The 25,281-nt window shown below is 37.6% G+C and overlaps 1 protein-coding gene across 1 annotated transcript in view; it reads right to left on the bottom strand.

Moving 5' to 3' along the window:
* The window catches only part of Erbb4 (erb-b2 receptor tyrosine kinase 4), a 1,024,038-nt gene that overhangs the window by 264,131 nt on the left and 734,626 nt on the right, over positions 1-25,281 (bottom strand). The window contains exon 13 of the mRNA XM_051154155.1: positions 5,133-5,265. Within this exon, the coding sequence (XP_051010112.1) occupies positions 5,133-5,265 (133 nt within the window). The remainder of the gene's footprint in view (positions 1-5,132; positions 5,266-25,281) is intronic.

Raw genomic sequence — 25,281 nt, 5'->3', positions numbered from 1 at the left:
TATTCACCATTACACACACACACACACACACACACACACACACACACACACACACACACAGAGTAAACTCATGTCATAAGAGCAATGGAGAGACCAGTGCCTTCTTTGCTAACTTCCGTTCACAGGCTCCTGACGTTCTGCCTTCTTTCATGAGTGATCCTGTTTGTGGTCTTAAAGTGTTATTGAGCCTTTGATTATCCCTGTATCTATCATTGTTCTTCTTATTCTGCATCTCCAAGTGAATTAGCTGTGGTTTTGCAGACTTCCCTTCATTTGGATGGGAATGATCCCATAATGACACTGTATGACACTAATGTGTTAGCACAGTCAGTCTTCGGACCCGGAGTGAATGATGACGAAACACTGGGCCCGAAATCCAAATATTAACACTATTATTTGAGCACTATACATAGCACTACTATTTGAGAACTAAACACTCGACATTTAGTTTATTAAGTATCCTCTACAAACGGAGAAAAAAATGTTTAATTGAGATGTGATTTTTAAATGTACAATTGCCATCAAAGATCTTTCACCTGTGCTCTGATGTTTTTGTAGTTGTCTCAAGTATCCAGGATGTATGCAAATAGGAAAAGCTTTGGGGTTTCAAGTTTCAATGTTTCATTATAACTCACTTTTCCTTCCATTTTTTTTTGTTGGCCGTTATAGGTAGTGTCTGTAGCTGAGACTCCTCTTAGCAGGCGTCATGGAGACTGAAGAGGACACCATCTGACTAGACAGGACTCCTAGTGCAGGAGGGGAACACAAACCCACCCAAGGAAACTTCCACCCAGGACTTGCCTTGCCTACAAGATGGGCAGGGACAGGGATAGGGTGGAGATTGAGGAAATCTCCAGCTTCGGCACGGCTCAGCTTGTGACCCATCCAGGGGAGACAGCCCACCCCTGGCACTATTGAGTATACTCTGTAGTGCTTGCATATGGGAGCCTCGCGTGGCTGCCCTCGGAGTGGCTCCACCCAGCAACTGATGGAAGAACAAACGGAGACCCACAGCCAAACATTGGGTAGAGCTCCGGATGTCTTGTGGAAGAGTGAGGGAAAGGATGGAGGGCTCAGAGGGGACTGGAGCTCCATGGGAGGATTGACAGAGCCAACTAACCCAGGGCCCAGTGAGGCCTGTGGAGACTGGAACTCCAGCCAGGGACCATGCATAGACTTGGGTACCCTGCATAGATGTAGCCAGTAGGCAGGCAGCTCAGTCATCTTGTAGGTATCCTAGTGAGGGAAATGGGGGCTAGCTTTAATATGGACTTTGCTACCTGCCTCTTTGTTGCTTTCCTCTGGTGGGGTGCCTAGCTAGGCTACAGGTGAAGGGGATGCTTTTAGCCCCGATGATGCTACTTCATATGCTGGTGTGGGTGTGTGGGGATTTCCTATTCTCTGGGGAGTAGGGGAGGGAGGAAGGGGGAGTCAGGGAGGATGTGGGATGGGGGGAGAGGAAGGAGGGCACTCTGACCAGGATGTAAAGTGAATAATTAATAATAATAAAAAAGAGTTGCAGAAATACATTGACTTTTGCCACTTGTGTTTGGATTCAAATTAGACTGAATTGATTGACTTTTTTTTCCTTCAAAAAGTCTTTCTATTTTTTCTTCTCTTTATGTGTAACATGCCAAAACATCCTTCTTCTATAAATATATACTTATAAATGCACTTCTCATTTTTATGAATGTATAATATTATTTGACTGACTTTATCAGTTTTTACTCAGCCATTTTATAAGCTCAGGTTAACCAAGGAAATGGAAATGATTCTAATGCTACCCACAGCAAGACCCTCATCAAGATCACGCTAAACACATTTCATTCCCTATAACTCTAAAGTTGCCAGCGTATTATTCACATTTTTCATAAAACAACAACAACAAAAACCCAAAACCAACCAACCAAGCAAAAAAAAAAAAAAAAAAAAAAAAAAAAGAAAAAGAAAAAAGACCTTTAAACCACTGAGATGGCATGTATCTCCTAAGGCCAGATACTGGGGAATTAGAGGCCAGAAGATGACTAGAGCTTAGAAGTTTAAACAAGCTTAGGCAACATAACAAGACCTCACAGAAGGAAGAAATGGAGGAAGACTTGGAAAGAGGAAGGAAGAACAAAGGAAGGCAGAGTATGAATGTTAGGGGAAAAGAAAGGGAGGGAGAAGACAGGGTGGGAGAGTAAGAAGCAGGAAGAAAAAAAAAAACCATCAGTATGAAGTTAAAAGATTAATTTGCCACAGAAGCTACCCTAACTGGATTCCTGGGAAACACAAGAGAAGTCAGAAAATACTGCAGGAAGGAGGAATGCGTGAGAAACCCTCAGGGTGTAGAGAAAATCTGAGAGCAATCTGTATGCTGCTTTAAAATATTCTGTGTCATATTTTATTTATTTCTGTAAGGTGATTGAGATTGTCAAATGCCAAACACATATCTAGTGATTAGGATTCAAAAGCCAGTGGTTTTGTTTTAGTATTCGTTTGTTTGTTTGTTTTGTTAGGTTAGGTTCAATTTGGAAATGTGACTAAGAAAAAAATGTACAGCAATTTTTTTGTTGTTAGTTAGTTTGTTTGTTTGTTTTTTGAAACAACATTTCTCTGTGTAGCCTTGGCTGTCGTAGACTTGCTTTGTACACCAGGCTGGCCTCAAACTCAGTGTTCGGAAGAAAGCAATGTATTTTTATATTTTGTATTTCAGACAATATTAAAGCTAAAATGCTTAGGAAAATAGGGCTCATGAAAGGATGAAAATCAGAATCCCTGTACCCTAGTGATGATTTTATTATTCAGGCATTTTTTGTGATTCTACCTAATATTTTATTATGCTGGTCTTTATTGTTTAAAATTTGCTGCTAGATAAAGTGATTTCTAGAATCCCCTATCTGCTTAGGAATGCATGCATCCATATTAATCTTACTGTAACATGTGCTTAGTGAACTAAATTCTAGTAAAATTCACTTTAATGACATGGTGTGCTACATGCATGTATAGTTTGATCTGAAGTACTTTATTTAGAAGGGTATCTTTTTTATAGAGAGAAGACTAAACTTTCATAGTAATATGAAGAAGCTTGAATAAAATTCCAATGGGTAGGATCTATTTATTATCATATTAACACGCGTATTAACATTCTTAGTATACCTTACAAAGTTATAATATGGAATATTTCAAAATATACAAATCTCATTTTAAGTTACTTTTAATCTACACTTAAAAAATTCAACTTTGTTACCTAATTTCATAAAGTAAATTTGCCTTGGCCACTTGTAAGAAGAAATACATATCGTTATGAAAATGATGATTATACTCCAAACATGAGGCATAAAACTGGTGTTATCAGTGATCATGATATTAGTTGTCAAAATGAGGAAATAAATGAATGGGGAAAATAAATGAAGACCTTCAAAGGCATAGTTTCCAAATTTGCTAAAGTACTTTCAATTGGCTAGATCTGGATAGGGGTTTGAAGTTTACGGCCTGTATTGTCCTTGGCTGGTGCCTAACTTTGAGCAGGACCCCTGGGCGAAATCTGCCTATCATAATGTTCTTCTTGTAGGTATCTAGAATCCTCTGGATCTTTCAACTTTTCCATTCTTCCATGCTTCTCTCATCTAGAGTCCTAATAGGATGTCCTCCCCTCTATCCCCGTTTGCTGGTTAGTGAAGGCTTTCATGGGACATGCCCCTTGGGCTAGTATGCAAATATAAGTGACTATATACCATTTGAGTCTTTCTGCTTCTGGGTTAACTCACTCATTATGATCATTTCTAGCTCAATCCATTTGTCCACAAATTTTGGGAATTCCTTGTTTTTAATAGCTGAGTAGTATTCCATAGTGTAAATGGACCACAGTTTCTTTATCCATTCTTCTACTGAGGGACACTTAGGCTGTTTTCATGTTCTGGCTATTATGAATAAGGTGAGTGGAGAGTGGAGTCTGACTTTCACACGTACTCTGGTGCCTCATATTTGACCACGTCCCCTGTATGGGGAGACCTGGTAGCACTCAGAGGAAGGATAGCAGGCTACCAAGAAGAGACTTGATACCCTATGAGCATATACAGGGGAAGGAAGTCCCCTCAGTCACAGTCATAGGGCAAGGGAGTAAGGGGAAAATGGGAGGGAGGGAGGAATGGGAGGATACGAGGGAGGGGATAACCATTGAGATGTAATATGAATAAATTAATAAAATAAAATTTAAAAAAAGAAAGTACTTTCAATTGAAATAAACTGACTTATGTACAGCTCCGTGAAATATATTATAACACTAATGAAGGACAAACACAATGCCTAAAATTGTCCTATGATAAAGACATTTTATGGGCTATGCAATACCACAGTGGAGGGTGAATACTAAGGTTCCTTGCAAGCAATGTGATGATTACAGTACCACCCGGAATTAAAAACACTGGGTGGAAACACTGCGTTTTACTAAATGAAAAACAGAAGCCCAACCCTCTTCAACTCAAACCATAGATGTAGTTTTTCTAAAGACTGCACTGATTATCAAGGACACAGCTACATGAGCTGTTCCTCAGGTGGAAATAGGCACACAATCTGAATAGAGAAAAATCAGGAGCTCAGCAGTCCACTCTAGGTGAAAGTGGACCGAAGATATAAGAGGGTAAAACTGCAGCTGATGAGATGGTGTTAGGGCAGTGGTTCTCAGCCTGGGGGCCACAACCCTTTGGCAATCCTCTTTCTTAATAAATATTTGCATTATGATTCATAACAGTATCGGAATTACAGTTCTGAAGTAGAAACAGAAATAATTTCATGTTTGGAGATCACCACAATATGAGGAACTGTATTAATCGGACGCAGCCTTAGGAAGTCCGAGAACCAGTGGTGTAAGAGGAGACAGGTTGTAGCTACCTACCATCCATTAAGATTTATCTGTCTTGGGAAATATTTTCAAAATGTGTGTACTAGTCAGTGTCAGACTTAATATTTCAAACAAAAGTTATTTCTTTTTCCCTTAAAACAACTTGATATTTTTTTTTTCTTGCATCACGGGTGCTCCTGAGAAATCTTGAGGGACATTCATTCTAAATCCATATCATTTTACTAAAGCCTAGATTTTTGTTTTAATTAGCTCATAGCTCATGAGTTAAGGTAGCATGGTGGCCTCTTACCCATCATAGAGGTTGCACGACTCTATGCAGATTTTCCCCCTGCTGAAACGCTGACATGAAAGGCACTGGTCTGGTCCAGGTCCCCAACAGCCATCACTTGAACAGAGGTGGTTGCACACCATCCCTTCAGCAGCTGAAAGATACGCCAAAATCAACAAGAAATAAGATAAGGAATGCGTTACAAAAGGGATTTTACTGGGCTATGAAAGGCCACTGTGGATGGTGGCCTTTTTCTTGTAGGCAATATGATGGTTGCAGTAACATCCAGATTTAAAAACACCAGGTTAAAACATTGCTTTCTAGGAAGTGAAGGAATACATGCCAAACCCTCTCTAACTCAAATCATTGATGCAGTTTTTCTAAAGCCCTCACCAGTTATCAAGGACACAGACACACGGGCTGATTCCCAGGTGGAAACAGGTACACAACCTGCAGGGATTAAAAAACAGGAGCTCTGCAATTACCTTAGGTGAAAGTGGAAGGATCTTTTGAGAAAAAGCTGAATAGTATACTAAAAAGCATATTTAACTAAAACATGATTATATTACTTTCCCTTTCCACTGTTTTCCATCAAACCCCTCTAAGTTCCTACTTTTATTTATTTTATTTTTTATATATTTTATTAATTTATTCATATTACATCTCAATTGTTATCCCATCCCAAGTTCCTACATTTAAAAAATGTTAATTTATTATAATTTATTCAGATTACATCCCTATTGTTATCCCCTCATTTGTATCTTCCCATTCCTATTTTCCCTACTCTCTTTAGCCCTATTCCCCTCCACTAGCCTCTGACAGAAGGGGACTCTTCCCCCACTATATGACCTCAGCATGTCAGGTCTCATCAGGACAATCTTCTTCCTCTTCCTCTGTGCCCCCTCTGGACCTCCCCTCCAAGGGAGAGTGATCAAGTCCAGGATACCAGAGTTCATGTTAGAAGCATTTCCTGCTCTCCCCATAACCTTGGAGAATGAGCTGTCCATTGACTCTATCTGAACAGGGGTCTAAGTTTACTGTATGCATTCTCCTTGGGTGCAACAGTTTGTGCAGGCGCCTGGATCCAGATCTGCTTGCCTTGATAACGGTTCAGGAGCTCCACAAGGAAACTGAGTTCCTACATTCACACTCTCCTATTGATGTGTGTTTGTGTGTGTGTGTGTGTGTGTGTGTGTGTGTGTGTGTGTGTATGCACCCGAATGTGAGTATGTAAATCTATACATGAAATATGATACAACATGCTCAATAGTTTCAAAGGTTTGAATCTGCTTTGGACATCTACCCAATTGTCATCCTTCCTTTTCCCTCTAACTTCTTTCATATTGCACAGTTACTCTATTTGTATAACAAAGCATCCTTTCTATGAGAGTAAGCAAAACCTCTTCATCTAATTGAACTCAAATGGAGAACACCTTAATATAAACTTTCCAAAGTAAAGAGCAAATGACACCTTTCCCAAGCTAGCATTATGATTCATTAATACACCAACAAATTCCTTTCAACTCAACATGAAGGGTTTAAAAAGGAAATAGAAGAAAGAATGATATAATTAGCAAAATTATTTTTGGAGTAAATGGAAGTAAGAAAGATTCACATAATACAGGAAGAGGGAGAGAGTATAGAAATAGGGCAGGCAAAATGGATCAGTGGTTAAGAGAGCTTGTTGCTAAGTGTGATAACCTAGAAACATGGTAGACCAACGATCTAACTTCCAAGATATCCTCAGATGACTAGAGGCACCTTGGCATTTACATGTATACATGTACAAACATACAAATAAGTTAATTAAAATCTAAAAGTTAAGAATAGAAATAAAATAATTTTGCAGGCTTCTCTATTGTGTAACTTAGGTAATAATACAGTTAGGTCATGTATAGAAATGTGTACAAAGAATATTCAATAAACTGAAGTAAATATTAGGAGATCTGCAGATAATATTATTAACACTGGTTGTATATATACATACATATACATATATATTTTCTAATTGTTATTGTTCTTATCTGTTGACATTCCTCCTCTCCCCACTGCTAATCTTCTGTTTTCTTGCACATACTTAGCAAGCAGGCCACCACTGAGCTATATCCCTAGGCTTTTGACAAAGCATGTCATTAAGTTACATAAGTTAAATTCGCTCTGTAGTTAAAAATGGCCATGATCATCTTATTGTCCTGATTAGTGCCTGAGAGTTTTGTCATAGACCATGTATTAGCATTTTGCTGTTTAGATTTTGTTTGGAGAAATACGGTAGACTTTAATGATCTTGTTGTAAGTTTTCTACTTAAAGTTTACCACTTGTGTTCTCATTTACAAGAAACACTTATTTTGTATAGAATTAGTGCATAACGTTATTAGTGACAGGATTCAAAGCGTTGAACAAGAACAAAGACTTCAAATCCTGTTCTGCATATCTGAAAAGTTAACTGAGGCACCTGGACAACAACATGGGTTTCATGAAAAGTTAAGAATACTCAAGATAAAAGTGTGAAGAATCTTTCCTATCTTCCCATTAGTTACCATTTTAACCATTACAAAACAAAGACTTTCAGCCAAGAATACTTGGGAGTTGTGTTGGTAAGAGTAAACATAAACAGCAAGCATAGCAGGGATCATGAAATTCAGCCCGTCCAGAATGCACTTAAGAAAGAATGATGCTCACATTGCCTTGGTGAGTAGCTTTAAAACAATAATATAAACTGTCCAGTTCACATCTCCTTCATCCAAATCCTAAAACTAAGGAGTACTTACTTTAATCCGTGTGATTGACAGACTAACCAAGATACATTGTTATTTTATAACTGGGTAGCTGAATAATCTTTCTTATAATTTTAAGGAGAAGAACACTAACTTTTATGAACATACGACATTGATGACAAACAGACATCAAGTGCATCTCCCACCAGAATTAGCCATTGAGGGGTGGATACCAAGCTGGTGACTTCATTGAAGTGTGTTTGCATTATAACAGTACAAACTTCATTAGTGGCTTAACCTATTGATGTCATTTATATTTTGTACTCAAATGTTTGTGGGAGTCTAGTAAAAATAGCCAGTATATGGAATCAACACAAGTCTAATGCAATGAGTGTTAGTGTACAGATGGTCCCACTAGTCTGTCCTTCAAGGTCCCAGCAACCTCTTATGTCATCATCTGCCACCACCACCAGGAAAGTACCAGGTGTGTGCTGGATAAAAGGACTCTGCCAGCCTCACCAGTTCTCTCAGTCTCTTTCTCCTAGTCTCTCCCTCTCACAGTCTCTTTCTATCTCTATTCTCCTTCCGTCCCTACATCTTGTCTCTATGTGTCCTTCTTTGTCCTCATGGCTCTGTCCCTGTGTGTCTGACTGTCTACATATCAAATCATCTGCTGCTCCCTAACTTCTCTCTCCCCTCCCTCACCCCTCCTCTCCTTTATATCAGGCATGTTACATGGCCTAACCATTATTATAGCAATGAGTATCCAGGTTAACAAATCATAATATGTTATCTAGAAAAGGACGGAAAGAAGGAAGGAGGAAGAGAGGAAGAGAGAAACCCCCTTGAACAGATGCATAACATGGATATTTCTACAAAGCACTGTGTATGTAATATGAAAGAACATGAACAGGGAGCATATCATAACCAAGGGTTTAACTTACAACTTTGACATTGCCACAGAAGACACCAGTAATGGAGACTGCAAAGAGTTGTGACTACTGGGTGACAAAAGGAAGTGCTCAATTACTGCAGAAACATTTTGTGAATGATTGTAGTAAGGAGGGGAACATGATTCAATGCATTTTTCACTGAGTTTTTAGAAATTGACTATATAAAATCATACTTCCATAAAATGAAAAGATACAAAAAATAAAAAGTAATGCAATGTTTTATTTTTAATTTAAAACATTTAAATGTAATTTAAAATATTTATTTTAGGGTTGTTAGGAATTAAGAACACGGCCTCAATTAACTTACATCTTCAGCCTCTTTGAAAACTTAAAATTACAAAAAAACCTTTAATGCAATAATTTCATATACATATATATTCTCATGAAAAGTTATGTTCATTGTATAGTTTAGACTCTATTTCATTGGTTAATTAGAATGGATTCTGCAAGCTCATAGATTTGAATGCTTGGTCACTAGGTAATGACACTATTTGAGGGGCTTAGGAGGTATGACCTCTTGGAAAAGTGTGTCACTATGAGAATAAAATATGACCTTCATTCACATTGTATTGAGAGGTAATTCTGTATAGTTGGTTGTTAATTACTGAACTGGCAGTGAGCTAAATATTAACAGATTTTGGCCTTGTCATTACTACAACCCATTACTGGCCTCCTGTTTTGTAAATCCTAAAGAAAAGGTCACACTATCCCTAGACTGTTTAAGAGCATCAAATAACCCCTTATGGAGATGGCTTCAAATGTAGCAAAGAAGCCACAGGGCAAAATGTCCTCCTTTCTACCACAGACAGAATTCTGCCTATAAAGGGCAAGATTGGATGTAGGCAGAGTCAATGGCCAAAGTCTAAGACAGGGTTAGCAAGTCCTCAATAGTTCCTACCTCACAAATATATCTCTGAGATATATTGGGGTAGAAGGCTGAAGAACATGCTCCAACATTATAGAGAGTTTTGGGTGATTATCCAGATAACAAACTGTCTCTGTCATCTTCTCGTTTGGAAAGCCACTCACCTGCACTCTCGGCATACCCAGGTAATCAAGTTTACTCCTTCTCAAGCCTCTGATGGAGTTGAAGACCAGGTAGCTTAGTTTTACAATGAAGCTTAGTTGTTTAGGGGCTAATATTATTTTATATCTAGGTAGATGTTTTAAGTTGATAATGACAAGATGTGATGGAGATCGATCTACATTCAGAATTTTAGATGCACCAGGATAGGAAAGATGTTTTATTTAATGCTGTCAAATACATATAACCAAAACACTAAGAATGTAACATTTATATAATTTCTGATTGTGCCATGGTTCTTCTTGCTATAGGTAGTTTATTGTATATATATATATATATATATATATATATATGTGTGTGTGTGTGTGTGTGTGTGTGTGTGTGTGTGTGTGTGTGTGTGTGTGTGTAATAATATTAATATATATGTAAAAATAAAAATGTTTAATTAATAAAAAAAAAAGAGTTGTACCCAACGCATCTCACTGCTGATCGGTTGTTATAACAATCTGACAATTGCAGAAAGTGGAAGGAAGGACTTCCTTGTAGAAAAAGAACTATGAGAAGAAGAAAGCAGAGGGTCTTTTCACCAGAGAGATGGGAGGAAACAGATGTGACTACAGACCTCGAAGGTACAGCAAGCCTCATGGCAGGACATGGCTAGGTGGTCAGGCTAACTTAGATGAGGTAGTTGAGAGTCTGCCTAGCAAAGGCCTGAGCTTCAAAATCTTAAAAGGTCTCAGTGTCTTTATTTTTATGGTTGGTAGGTCATCAGGGTCTTAAAATGAAGATGAGCTTTGAGGTTTAAAAAAGCCTTCCAGCTGAGAGTTTCCCTCCTTCTGCTGCCTGCTGATCTGGATGTTGAACTCTTATAACTCTTATCTATGCCTGCATCATGGCAGCCTGCACACTACGATGCTTCCTGACATGTTGACAGTATCTTAAACTTCTGACACTGAAAACAAGTCCCAATTAAATATCTTCCTTTAGAAGAGTTGCTGTGGCCATGGTGTCTCTTCACAGCAGCAGAATACTGACCAAACAATTGCCAATTAGATTATAAACTGGTTTTTAGATCTACCACTGAATTTGGCAACACTTGCGAGATAGAGTATTTTATACAAGTATCTTATATTTTTGATTCTGTTATCCTACAGGAGAATCTAAAATCTCCTCAAAAGCAAGAATAAGTGGTATATTCCCTCCTGATGCTGAGAACTTGGTGGACGAAGATGATGGTCCCCGAATAGAGGAGGAACAGTTTTCCATCAAGGGTACACAAACAACCAGGGCCTGCTACTTGACCTTCCAAACAAGTACCTATTACTGTCTTAATATTGAATGGGCTAGCTATTAAAAAAGGGGGAGCCTGGTTGAATAAAGAAGATGTTCATTGTATGTCTTTGACAGGTATAACTATCATCCCTGCCCTCCTTCTTCCTGGCTGCAAAGAGGTGAGCAGGTTTGTTGTAATACGTGCTCTTTCCCCATGACTTTTTTCCACCTTAGCCTCAGACCACCTGATCCAATGGGTCATTGATTAAGACTGATAATGTGAAATAAAAATTAATATTGTCTACTTTTTAAAAATTGTCTGCAATTTTCTAGGGCATCTTAACAATGATCACATGACCAAAACAGACATTATTAAATGTAAAGTGTGCCACTTGTTATGATATATATATACACCATTATGAACTACTTCCACAATTCAGATGATAAATGATCATTTCTAAAAGATTTCATCTCACATATGGAATCCTTCATGCTTTCTCATCTCCTCAGTAAACCACAGGTCAGTTCTGTTGCTATAGTTATTTGTAGTTTAAGAAATTTTCTATAAATGAAGCTACATTAAATGCCTATCTTTTAATCTACTGGAAGCATAAAGATTCTAGACTCTTGTCAGGTTGACAGTTACTACTGACCATCTCAGGAGTATTATAATCATTGCTCCTATAAACATTCTGTATAGGTATGTGTGTGGCTGTGACTGTTTTTAAAGGAAAAACTTAAATAAAACCATATTCAGGCTATTGGTCATATGGTAAGATCATTTTCAGTATGATATTCTTTCTTATACTGCCAAAATATTTATAGTTGTTCTGCTTTACACTCTCAACAACAGAGCATGGTCAATTGTATTATAATTTAGATTTTGGTAACATAGGTTATAATATGTACTTAACATTTGTACATAATTTTCATAAAATGTTTCATTGATTTGAATATTTTAGACTTTTTTACTAATAACTATGAGATATGTTTAAATGTTATTTCTGATTATGTATTAATTTTTACTGGTCAATTATTTAGGATCTATCTATCTACTCTCAATCTATCTATCCATCCACCCATCTCTCATCTATCTACCTACTATTGTCTATTGCTATCTATCATCATCTATCTACTATATATTTATCTATTTTCTACCTATCTAATAATCACATTTATCTAAATACCTTTTTTCTCCTAAGCTATAAGCTGGACACCTATCCCTTTAGTAGGAAAGTTTGAAAAGCAAATTTTATAAAACCTTGGGCTCTTTCTCACTATATAGTCTAGGCAAGCCTTGAATCTATGATCTTTCTGCCTCAGCCTCCTCAGTGTTGAGATTATATTAGTGCCATAACACTCAGCTTTTCTGATTCTTCTTTCTATTTTCAGAGCATTGTGTAGATTAACATATGGTGCCCACGATTGATCATGTATCAAACATAATTGAATGGTTTTCATGAACCAATGATCTTTATGGATGGGAAGTAATAATATTGTTTTTATAAATGCAAATTATATGGTTATTTATTAGTTTCACATTCCATATTTCTTTCTAAAAAGCTTATATGTACTGGCTGTGGTATCATCACTCTTTCCAGAATTATGAAGAAGAAATCCTCATATATTAAGAGAACAAATTGTGAAGATGATGAAGGTATTTAAATAATTCTATACTATTATTATATATCTGAGTGTTTATACTCATTCCTTATCTTGGGTCTTCCTAAAAATCACAGTAAATATATCAAAACCATTGTGTATCAAATTCTAAGGCCCCCAGCTGCCTCTTGGTTTCCTTCTTCAGGAAGCTGTCTAAGCCATCAGTACCTGTTTGACACTGTCTATTCCATGGTAGTCCATTTACTATTTGGTATATTATACCAACCCACATATTTTATTTTTCAATATTAATACCAATTTACTCTTATATTTCATCTCTCCAATTTTCAGTGGTGACAGAACTTTACCATATGTTAAAAGGTTAAAATGTTGGGGTTTTCTGCTGTTTATTTGACCTTGATGTTTTATCTACACCAAGATCCCACTTCTTCCATTCTCTGTTGCCTCTTTGATTCTTTATTCATGTGCCTAATAGCATAGAAACTTTGAATCAAGGCAACAGAATCACATGAAAGAGAGGCTACACTAAACAAGAAACCATAATAACTACTTTTGACTCATTCTTTCCAAACAACGAGATGGAACTGAAGACTGGAAGCTTATTTTCTCTAAAGCAAAGGCAAGGCACATGCCTCCAAAAGGTGTGAAACAAAAGGGCAGGGAAGCCACTTTTCTGAAATTCTTAAGAGAAAAAAAATTCAATTGTCACCAAGAAGTGAACACACATTGGATCTCCCTGAGCGATCATCCTGTGTGGAGCAGAAGGCCTATTCATGGCTTAGAGGGCAGAAGGCCAGTGTAAGCCTCTCTAAAGGAACTTTAGCAATGGAGTTTTAGGAAACCTTTCACTTCCTCTGTGTTTTCTCCAGAAGCTGTAAAATAGATTTTTTTCATCTCATCTGAATTGTACCTGTCTATTGAAAAATTGGATAGATAATAATGTGCTTAGTATTTCGAACTTTTTAGAGAATATTGAACCTGCTTCCATTGAAATAGAGATGAACATAAACTAATGAATTTTGCTACAGCTCTGCATGTGTGACAGTAAATGGATTAGCTTAAAAATATTGAAATGGAGCACCTATCTATGGACACAAAGGCAGAAAAAATTATTTCATTGTATTCCAAATCTAACTAACTAGTTGCAAAACTAACGCTGGTATTATTTGTCATACATCGAAGCAAGGGTGTTACTTAGAATGGATTTAGTCAGGCAGGATTAATCTTATTTTAATGCTGAAAAGTTTGTTTTATATAAAGGTGTTAAGCTTTCTGATATGATAGACATAGGTTCAAATTTTTATCACTTCATAAGCCATGTTGCCATGGGCAATTACTTTCTTGATACAGGTTTACAAAATGAATACATTTTCTTCAGGATTGAGGTGAATATGATCATTAATATTAATGTGGTATTTAATACACAGTTGGGCATAAAAATAAACACTACAAAATACTACTTACAGTTGTTTAAAAATGGAGAGATGTATTCATGCACTTACTTTTAAAATTGCTTGTTTGGAAGCTACATTTTCTTGGACACTGTGAATACATATGTTCCCTCATAGAAGGTCTACCTACTTATGTGCATTGACTGGATCAATAGTCATGTCTATATAATTATTATTTTGATAGGTAGCCAAGGTGACATTATAGTATAGGGTGATGATAGAGCTTAGCATTATCCTCATGTTGAGAAGACAGCATTAGCCAGTGACCAGACTGTGCAGTGTCTGCTGAGTAGATTAACAAAATAAGAAGAATGGATTCAGAAGGTTCTATGGGAAATCATGAAATTCTAGCAAAGATTCCAAGGAAGTAATTTCAATTATGTTTTCATACAGCTCCAGAAAAGAGATGCCACGGAGAGAACTTCAGTGCTGTTTTTGGAGACTTGGCTGGACATGGGCAATGTTTCCTGGTAAGCTCTTGAAGTGGATGAGATTGAATTACATACATCATCTGTTCACCATTTTCAGGATATCATGAATGAGCTGGGGGACACTGTTGACAATGCTTTTTAGCAAGAGAAAACAAAACAAAACAGCCATCCACCCAAAACCCATCTCATTCACATATAAACACATATAAACACATGAATCAAATTATATTGATGGGACCAACTAGAAAACTTTAATAAAATATAAAATTTTAATAACTGGTGGAAAGGAAATAATAATGATAATTTAGTTAAGTCCCTATCAAATCAAATGAGATTTATTCATGATACAAAAGGTGGGAGATAGGAGGTGGAGCTTTCTTATATATAAGGATTCTTTTAGCTTACCCTTATCAGAACCATCCTTTTTTTCTTTCATAAAGATTGAGAGATATCTAAGAAAAAAGCAGCCTTAAGGATAAGCAAGTATAAAGTCCTGGTGATCAAATCTTAAGCCATGATCCAGCAGAACCTGAGAAACACTTTTCTAAAACAATACAAATATTGTCTCTTGAATCTGGATGTCAAAATTTAAAATGAGTCTCAATCCAGGCAGCATAAAGACTGATAACCTTCCCGAGGCTCCACCAGATAAAGTTTCCTTCACTCAGCTTAATAGGCTCCTTGGACCTCTCTTGGGTTGCAGACACAGCATTTCAACATCTGCTTTTATGCTTCCTTTCCTTTATGGTAGTCATTTTCCCCTTACAATGCATGGGGCATGGGACTGTATTTCTGACTCATTCTGATAACCTGTGGTAATGGTCACGTCTTTAAATTGATACCATCTGTCGGCCCCTCTGTCTTTTAAGGTACCATTCAAATGTTGTGCGTGACATGTGTCCATTCTGTGGGGCATCACTCACTGCACAGCAGATGCTGAGTTGTATTTCAGTAATTGTGTGAGCAGAAAAGTTCAAATAAATATTACAGAGAAGGACACTATTGTATTTACATGACAGTACATGTCTAAGAATACTAAAGGAGTGCTCTGTGACCCAACTAGGAGAGTAGGATTGCTACAATCCACTGATGAAACACAGAGGGGAAGGAGATGTTACCCATAGTACTTTCAGCTTCCATACTATGAGTACGTCGGGTCTGTGACCTGGGCATGAAATTGTAAAAGCAGGACTTGAGAGGAATGAGGTCCAGCAGTGACTAGATAGAGGTTGCATGGACTGGACCTGGCCCCCTACACACAGGTAACCGATGGGCAGTTTAATCGTCATGTGGGTCTTCTGGTAAGCTGACATGAATGAACTCTCTTGCCCGCTTTTTGTTAACTTCACCATTAGCCCTAAAGGGGCTTTTCATTTACTTCACCATAGCCCTAAAGGGGCTGCCTTGCCTGGTGTACTGGTGTACTGCTTGATGTACTGGGGTGGTTTCAGGGAGAGCACCTTTTCTGTCAGAATAGGAGAGGTGATTGGGGAAAGAGGGTGGGAAGGTGGGACCAGGAGGAGAGGAGGGAGGAAGCTACGATTATGATGTAAATTGAATATAGAAATTAAACATAAGTTTAAAAAGTCATCTAATGCCACTTATAATACTGAGTATGCTATAAAGTACTTCCGTGAAAAAACTACTTAATTACTGAAACTCTTAAGTGAATCAAAGTTAGTAACATAATATATTTTATATATGTACTATAATTACTAAATTAATAAGTAAACATCATTAAAAATTCTTTTCAGTTAGCAGGAATTTTTTGGTAAATACAAAATTAAAACACTGTTTAAAAGGTATATCTAAAGCTTACTTTTTTTGTTGTCTTCTAAAATTGTCCTGAAATGTATTGTTTTAAGTCATTCAACTGGAAAACATCCTAGTCTGAGTCCTTTTGAGAGAGTGAATAAATATACACAAGAAGAAGGTAATTATGTAGATAGTATGTTTTTATGCATATCTATTTTAAACTTTGTAGTTTTGGAGAATTTCTTTTTTTCCCCAACATAATTTTTTGTTGATAATTTGCAATTCCACATAGTGCATGCTTATATTATGCCCTTCCATTCTTCCTAGGTCCAACCCTCCCACACTTGCGCCCTCCCAAGTAAAAGAAAAAAAAGTGCCCCAAGTCCAATTGTTTTACCCACATAGTCTTTGGAACATTATCAAGCTCCTGGTGGCTAGTCCCTTACAGATAACTGAGTCCCCCTCCCCACCCTTCTGCTGCCAAGAGCCATCAACTAAGAAACGCTATTTTGCATCTTTCTCATAATTTTAAAGGACTCTCTTCAATGGCCTCCTGTCTGGACTGTTTTTCTATCTATCTATCTATCTATCTATCTATCTATCTATCTATCTATCTATCCATCTATCCATCTATTTATGTTTCTATTCATCTATCATTATCTATCCATCAATTCACTTATTTATTTCATTGAAGAAGGGAAGAGAAGTAGCCTCAGAAGCCTTCAATATCTCTCATGTGCAATTATGAGTCTGCAGTCATTGATTCCACTGCAAAAGCAGCTTCCTTGCCCACAACAGCCGATGACAACATGGGTCATCAACTTCCTCTGGCAGCAACATGAGACATGGACCGCAGCATGCTCCCTGGTGGCAGCACAGATTAGGGTCATTAACATGGTCCTCAGTGGCAGCACGGACCAGAGACCTCAAATTTCAAAGGAAAATATTGTATTTACATAATTCCCATTCCCTTTCCAACCACTCCAACTCCTCTGGTGTTCTCTCACTGCCTCTAAGTTTAATGACTTCTTATTTGATCATTGTTACAAGTTTATGCATCTGTGTGAAGACACACAGGTATGTGTATGTGTGTAAGTATGTATGTATGTATGTATGTATGTATGTATCTTGTATGGATGGGGATAACTTGATGAGTTTGTTTAGTACTACACACACACACACACACACACACACAAACACCACTACCACCACTTGAGATGGATAATTTTCCAGATGCTCATATATAGAGATAACCTTTTCTTCCACTTTCAACTGTCATTTATTACCCACATCTCATTGACTCTAGATTGAGCCCTTGTGAGGTGTCTCCCATCTGCACTGTGATGTCAACTGTGCCATTACAAAATTCTTCTTTAGTGACCATACTGTTAAGATGAGATGGTCATATCTCTCTTATACACATAATTCACACTGTAATGTGATACGCAGAGAAACAGGGGAAGAGACAAAGCAGAGTTTCCCAAAGACTCTCCCACAGACACCTGTCTTTGCATGCTGTGATAAGTACTAAGGATACAGAATTAAGGGGCATAGAACACAAATGTTTCTGTTAGTTTCCAAGTGTTTCTCTGATAAAATGACACTTTCTGCATGGCTTAAAACAATAGAAAATTCTTTCAGAAATCTCAAAGTCAGAAGCACGCATGTCTTGGGCAGTTATTTCCTTCTTTTTCCTTTCCCTTTCTTTCTTTCTTTCTTTCTTCCTTCCTTCCTTCCTTCCTTTATTGTTGTTGGGCAGATCATGACTCTAATGACCTAATTTCCTGTAGTTCCAGTCATGTTTTGCTTGCATGACCTTATGATTGTATAACTCCAGTTATGTCCATCTTCTCTCTAAATTGTCACATGGTATTTCCACTATCACTTTTCTTCTAAAGACACAAGTCACTGGAATAATGGCTAATCCTACCCATTCATTTTCATTTTAACTTGTATTTTAATCATATATTCAATTACTCGACGTCAGATTTCAAATTCAACCGGTCAGATTCTTCCAGTGTCTTTTGAGGGGCAGGAACAACACAAAGCACACAGAAGCACAGAGAAAGCTCTAGAAACTGGAGCCCACACTCCTGCATCTTAATATTCAATAGCTCTACCTTTAAAATGCTATAATCACTCATCTCGAGGTTAGTCACATTAGAGAATTGTCATTCGAAATGAAAACTGAACCTGCAGGGATGCTGGCTTTTTATCACCGAGCAGTTCTTGATGCATTTAGACATTTTAGGTTAAAAATGAGAAGAGATCTCATTTTTTGAAGCTAATCAACAACAGTACCTACTAATTATCCTTTGAAAAGAACATAGAGAGCATTTGAGTCATTGTTAGCAATTAGACATTGTGCTATTTCAAATAAAATAAGGAAAAAAAATTACAAAGAACAGTGTACTGATATTTACTTTGGTAATTTAGGAAGGGTGCTCTTAGAAGTATAATTAAGAGTTTCTATCTTCTGATTACTTCAAAGGATATTGTGTACACTGATTCCTGATTTATGCACCTCATGATTCATAGCAAGCCTGATTTAATGAAAAGTAAAGTAAAGTTCATTAATTTCTAAATGAACATAGGCTATCAGGTCCCAAAAAGCATTTCTATATCTTATTAAGCAGAATCTAGTTTGTATTTTCACAGGACAGAGATCATATAGTTAGAATAGAGTTAATAAACTAAAGATGGAGATATAGGACAGTTAGCATAGGAGAAAACCTTTCTTAGCTGTAGTGTCTGAAATTATGATTAATCAAAACTAATATCTAAAGTTCATATCTGTAGCAAACAGAAAATAGAAATAAGAATGACTTTAATAACTAGCGCAAGAGAATTTTATAGGAAATTGAAATTCCTTATGATATTCTAGAAAGTAAAATATTTACTATCTATTTGCCATTGTCATAGTTACCAGTGAAAAACAAATAGGAGAGTGCATGAACAAAATGTTTATCCTGACCATGTCCCTGTCGTATGCCTTTCTTCCTTCCTTACCAACTCCTTTCAGATTAAATATAGAATATACAGAAAAATGGTGTCATGTAGCCATCCAAGGAGTTTAGTGATTAGCACGTCATTGTAGTTTATGCAGTTTCTGTTTAGTAGATGCATTCTCAATGAAATAGAGTTCCTATTACCACATATCAGAAACTCGAAGACACAGATAAATACAAAGTTGTATACAACCTCCCTCTATATCTGTGTATCTGTGGCTTATGTTTCTGCAGATGTAATCAACCCTAGGTCAAAATACAAAACAAACATTAATTTGAAATGGGTACAAACACTTAATGAATATTATCCCCTATATACATATGGTATCATATGCATACTATTTGCACAGTATTTAAACTGAAAAATTATTATAAGTGACATAGGTATAATTTAAAGTGCAGTGAAGGATATCCATAGGTTGTATAAAAAAATATTCCACGATTTTTTTTTACAAAAGAGAATTCATGGCTATAGATTTTAGAGTTGTGCTGGACTTCAAGAACTGACCCCATGGAAACAAAGCAATGGCTGCTTTTCTTTAGTATTTTAGGTAAAAACCAAACTTTCTACCAAAAACAAATAAGAAAAACAACAACAACAACACACTTTTCATCACTACACATTTTTCTTCTGAAGCATTACCCAAGCTTTATATATTGTGGATTTTAAAAAGGACATTGTCACTCTTTACAATTCAACCCAGCCCATGTCTCCAACTCCATTGGAACAGATATATCTCCCCCTCGAAACTTCCATCCCCTGACTCCTCATTCATTTCTTTATTCCAGCCCTCACCTCCTGCAGGTATTCCCTGGGGAACCACAGGCCACTCCATTAAGGGAAGCAGGTAGCCTGACTGGAGATCTTCATATCTCTCTCATTTCCTTCAAAATCAATCCCCCAGTCTCATCATCATATCTACAGAAGATTACGAGTCCCTGCTCTTTCCCTGATATCATTCCCAGGGGACTAAATAGATTGGGTAGGCATTTTGCTTTCCTCCCTTCTGTAGACTCCTTAATTCCCCCCCCCCCCATCCCATTGGCCAAGTGTCAACTTCTAATACCTAGGAACATGTTTTACCAGGAAACCTCATTAATAACACCTATTAGAATCCTAGAAAAATTTCCTACCAGGCGTTATACAGTTACCATACTCTACTAAGAACCAGAAAAGGCAACAGAAAACAAGGAACAAAACACTCACTCAGACAAACAAACAACACCTAGAATTTAAATTTTTTCCAATCCCAGATGTTTATGCACCGGTGTAAAAGCCCAATAAATAAAAGGACAAAAGGTTTCCATTAGAGCTCAGCAACCTTATTGCACTAGACCTTGAGTATTTCAAAATAGATGAAGCACAAGAACTAGACTTCAATAGACTTTATTAATATGATAGAAATCCTTAGAGGTCAGTAAATAGATCCCATAAAGAAATCCAGGAAAACACAAACAGTGGAAGGAAATGAATAAAAGAGTTCAAGACCTGAAATTCAAAATGGAATCAATAAAGAAATTTAAATGGAGGTAAATGTAAAATAAAAACTAAGAAACTTGAATAGAAACCAAAGAGGCAAGCTTCACAAACAGAACAAAATAAAATGGAAGCTAGACTCTCAGGAATCAAAAATAAAGAGAAGAGATGGATACCTCACTCAAAGAAAAAGGTAAATCTAGAGGTCCTGAGTCAAAACAAGTAGGAAATCTGGGACACCAGAAAAAGGTCACATATAAGATTAAGAATAGAAGAAGTGGAAGTAACCCAAAAGTAAGACACAGAAAATATTTTCAACTAAATCATAGAGGAGACTTTGCTTGACCTAAAGAGGATGCCTATCGAGGCTAAAGAAGCACACAGAACACCAAGTGGACTAGATCAGAAAAGAAATTCCCCTTAGCACATAAAAATCAAAACACTTAGGATACAGAACAACAACAACAAAAAAGATTATTAAAAGCTGCAAGGGAAAAGGATGAAGGATCATGTAAAGGCAGACCTATTAGAATAAACCTGAATTCTCAGTGGTGACTCTAAGTCCGGAAGGGCCTGGTCAGATACTGTACAGACTCTAAGAGACCACGGATGACAACACAGACTTACCAAGTAAAACTTGTAATCACAAGAGATAAAGAAATTGAGATATTCCATGATAAGACCTAAATGAAGTATTAGCTGCCCTTCCCCAAACCAAGCCATACAGAAGGAAAACTCACCTAAAGAGGTTAACAAAAGCCAAGAAAACCGAGGGAATAAATAAACCTGACCAGAAAATCAAGGAGGGGAAACACACACACACCACCACCACCACTATCAACAACAAAAACAACAACAACAACAACAACAACAACAACTGAAACAGAGCTGCAGCTGGGCACCTTATGTCTCCAACTAAAAGTTTAAGTACTTTTCCAGCACTGGTAATGAGTTATAGCTAATTGAGTTTTTGGCCTAGGCATAATCCCACAACAACCCAGACTGTTGCTAAAACTATAGGGTGTTCATCACAAACTAACATCAGGTCTTATTGTGGAAGACAACACGTATGACAACACCTATAGAACTCATTAAACATGGAGAAGTTCATCTGGTGCCTTCACCTACACACACTTTGGCACAGTTAGGTATTCTGTATGCTACCAAAGGAAAAAAGTAAGCACCAAGCCAGCCACAAAGCCTCTGATTTACAATGGTGTCCTGCCTTAAAAATATGCTTGTGAAACATTCAAGTGACACCACATGCTGGCGAGGATGTGGAGAGAGAGGAACACTCCTTCATTGCTGGTGGGAATGCAAACTAGTACAGCCACTTTGGAAATCTATCTGGTGCTATCTCAGAAAACTGGGAATAGGGCTTCCTCAAGACCCAGCTATTCCACTCCTTGGAATATACCCAGAAGATGCTCCAGCACACAACAAGAAAATTTGCTCAACCATGTTCATAGCAGCCTTATTCATAATAGCCAGAACATGGAAACAGCCTAAGTGTCCATCAGTAGAAGAATGGATAAAGAAACTGTGGTACATATCCACTATGGAATACTACTCAGCTATTAAAAACAAGGAATTCCCGAAATTTGTGGACAAATGGATTGAGCTAGAAATGATCATAATGAGTGAGTTAACCCAGAAGCAGAAAGACTCAAATGGTATATACTCACTTATAACTGGACACTAGCCCAAGGGGCAGGTCCCATGAAAGTCTTCACCTACCAGTAAAGTGGGATAGAGGTGAGAACATCCTATTGAGACTCTAGGTGAGAAAAATATAGGGGATAGGGAAGTTAGTGGCTCCAGAGGGTCCTAGAAACCTACAAAAGGAACATTATGATGGGTGGATCTGAGCCCAGGGGTTCTGCTTGATCAAAGGCACCAACCAAAGACAAAATGTGCAGTCATCATCAAACCCCTACAAAGATCTAGCCAAGGGACAGAGCATTCTCCACAGTTAAGGGAGACTGGGGACTGACTTTCACAGGATCTCTGGTGCCCCATATTTGGCCATGTCCCTTTGTTGGGGAGGCCCAATGGCACTCGGAGGAAGGATAGTGGACTACCAAGAAGAGACTTGATACCCTAGCACCATATTCAGGGGCGGAGGTCCCCCTCGGGCACAGTCATAGGGAAGGGGGATTGGGGTGAAAGTGGGAGGGAGGGAGGAATGGGAGGATGCATGGGATGGGATAGAAAATGAGATGTAATATGAATTATTTTATTTTCAATAAAAATGTGTTAAAAATATGCTTGTGAAATGGTGCCACAAAGCTTGTGGGAGCAACCAACCAATATCGAATTTAACTAAAGCACACTCTATAAGATACAACCCAAGAAATTGAAGGATTTCGTGGGACATGCCCCTTGGGCTATTACCAGGAAACTGGGACAGAGGGGAGACATCCTACTGGGACTCTAGATGAGAGAAGCATGGGAGAATAGCAAAGTAGAAGGATCCAGAGGGTCCTAGAAACCTACAAGTAGAATATTATGATAGGCAGATTTGGGCCCAGGGGTCCCACTCAAACTAAGGCACCAGCCATGCACAATACAGGCGGTAAACTTTAAACCCCTCCCCAGATCTAGCCAATGGTCAGAACATTCTCCACAGTTGAGTGGAGAGTGGGATATGACTTTCTCACATACTCTGGTGCCTCACATTTGACCATGTCCCCTGGAGGGGGAGACCTGGTGGCACTCAGAGGAAGAACAGCAGGTTACCAAGAAGAGACTTGATACCCTATGAGCATATACAAGGGGAGGTAATCCCCCTCATAGGAGAGGGGAATAAGGGGAAAATGGGAGGGAGGGAAGCATGGGAGGATACAAGGGATGGGATAACCATTTAGAGGTAACAAGAATAAATTGATAAAAAAAATTGAAAAAAAGATACAACCCAAGAATTGTTGGCAGTGCATGTGCAACCAATACCAAGACTACATAGGCATGAACTAAAGTAAAACCAAATACTACTGGGCTAAAAAAATAAAGGTAGCAATAAAACAACTCCCAATGACATTCTGCTGTAGTGATAGAACAATGCCTTGCTCAGCCACCACCACAGAAGCCTCCTGCAGCAGACAGGAACAAATACAAAGACCCATAGGCAGATATTATCCAGAAAGTTAGAGACCTTGGGACTCAGTCCTAAACATGGTTTCTCCATCAAACCCATCGCCTCAGGACTTAGGGAGCTCCTTACACAGGGAAATAGAAAGAATGTAAGAGCCAGAGGACCCACCCAAAATAAGGCCCTCTAAATCAACTGGATGGACACACATATAAACTCACAGGGGCTAATGCAGCATACACGGGATCTGCAAAAATTCTGTACCAGATGCAGTGGTAGAGCTGAAAGACGTGACACATGATCACAGCCCTAAAACCAGAAGCCCTCTCTAGCTGATAACCATTTGCAAGTAAAAATTTAGTTTCTTCCAAGGGAGTCTCACTGTGGGAAAAGCAAAAACTATTCTATAAAGTAGGCTGCTGCATCTCCAGCAGTAAGTGACCAAACGAAAGGAACTCAAAGGCCACTTTGGAAGGTTCTTGTCTCATAATGTCCTGTCATGGTTGTTTGCCTTCTGTTTATTTTTTTTCCAACTCTGATGTGTTTGTTTTTCTTTTATCTCATCATCTTACATAATAATCCCATAAATGTCCATTTGTTTTCTAGTGAGAGACAAAATGGGGGTACATCGGGATGGGAATAGAGTTGGGGGAAGAGATGGGAGAAGTATAGACAGTGGAAACCATAATTAGGATGTTATGTTAAAAGTATTTTCAATAAAAGGGAAATATTTTGATTAGAAGTGAAAAACTCATGTAATGAATAGATTTTCGTGTACAGACGTTTTTCACTTAGCATCTCTGAAGATCACTTTAGCATTTCTTGCTTCTTATTAATAACCACTCATCCTTTCATGCCTAGCGATGATTAATGTACTTTTTGAAAATTTACAATTCACCACTTTAATAAAGTGAATTTTACAATGTCAAAAGAAGAAATCTCCAGATATTTCTCTCTGCATTCTCATTACCCAAAAATGAACACTTTTATTAAATTAAAGTTGAATGTTGTATCAGTGTACCATATAGTATGTGCACATATGAGTGTATAGAACATATTTGTTGTAGTGAGAAAAATAATTACTCAATAATAATAATAACATCTATAATGATAATATATATTATTTTCTTTAAGCTAGCTTCTATTCTTTGTTGTAGTGAGAAAATAATTACCTAATAATAATAACACCTATAATGATAATATGTATTATTTTCTTTAAGCTAGCTTTATTCTTTATGTTCTTTAAGCTAGTTATTATTGCTATTTTTTGAAATGTGGTACAAGAAATGGAGTTAGTGATGTTCTAAAAGAGCAGAACTTTAAGGAGGTGAAGGGGTGGCATGTGGAATCAGCGATGTCTGTCTAGCATGCAC

The sequence above is a fragment of the Acomys russatus genome, chromosome 12 (genome assembly GCF_903995435.1).
Source record: "Acomys russatus chromosome 12, mAcoRus1.1, whole genome shotgun sequence".
NCBI lineage: Eukaryota > Metazoa > Chordata > Mammalia > Rodentia > Muridae > Acomys > Acomys russatus.
The sequence above is the reverse complement of the archived record's forward strand: the minus strand, read 5'-3'. Positions and strand labels throughout refer to the sequence as shown.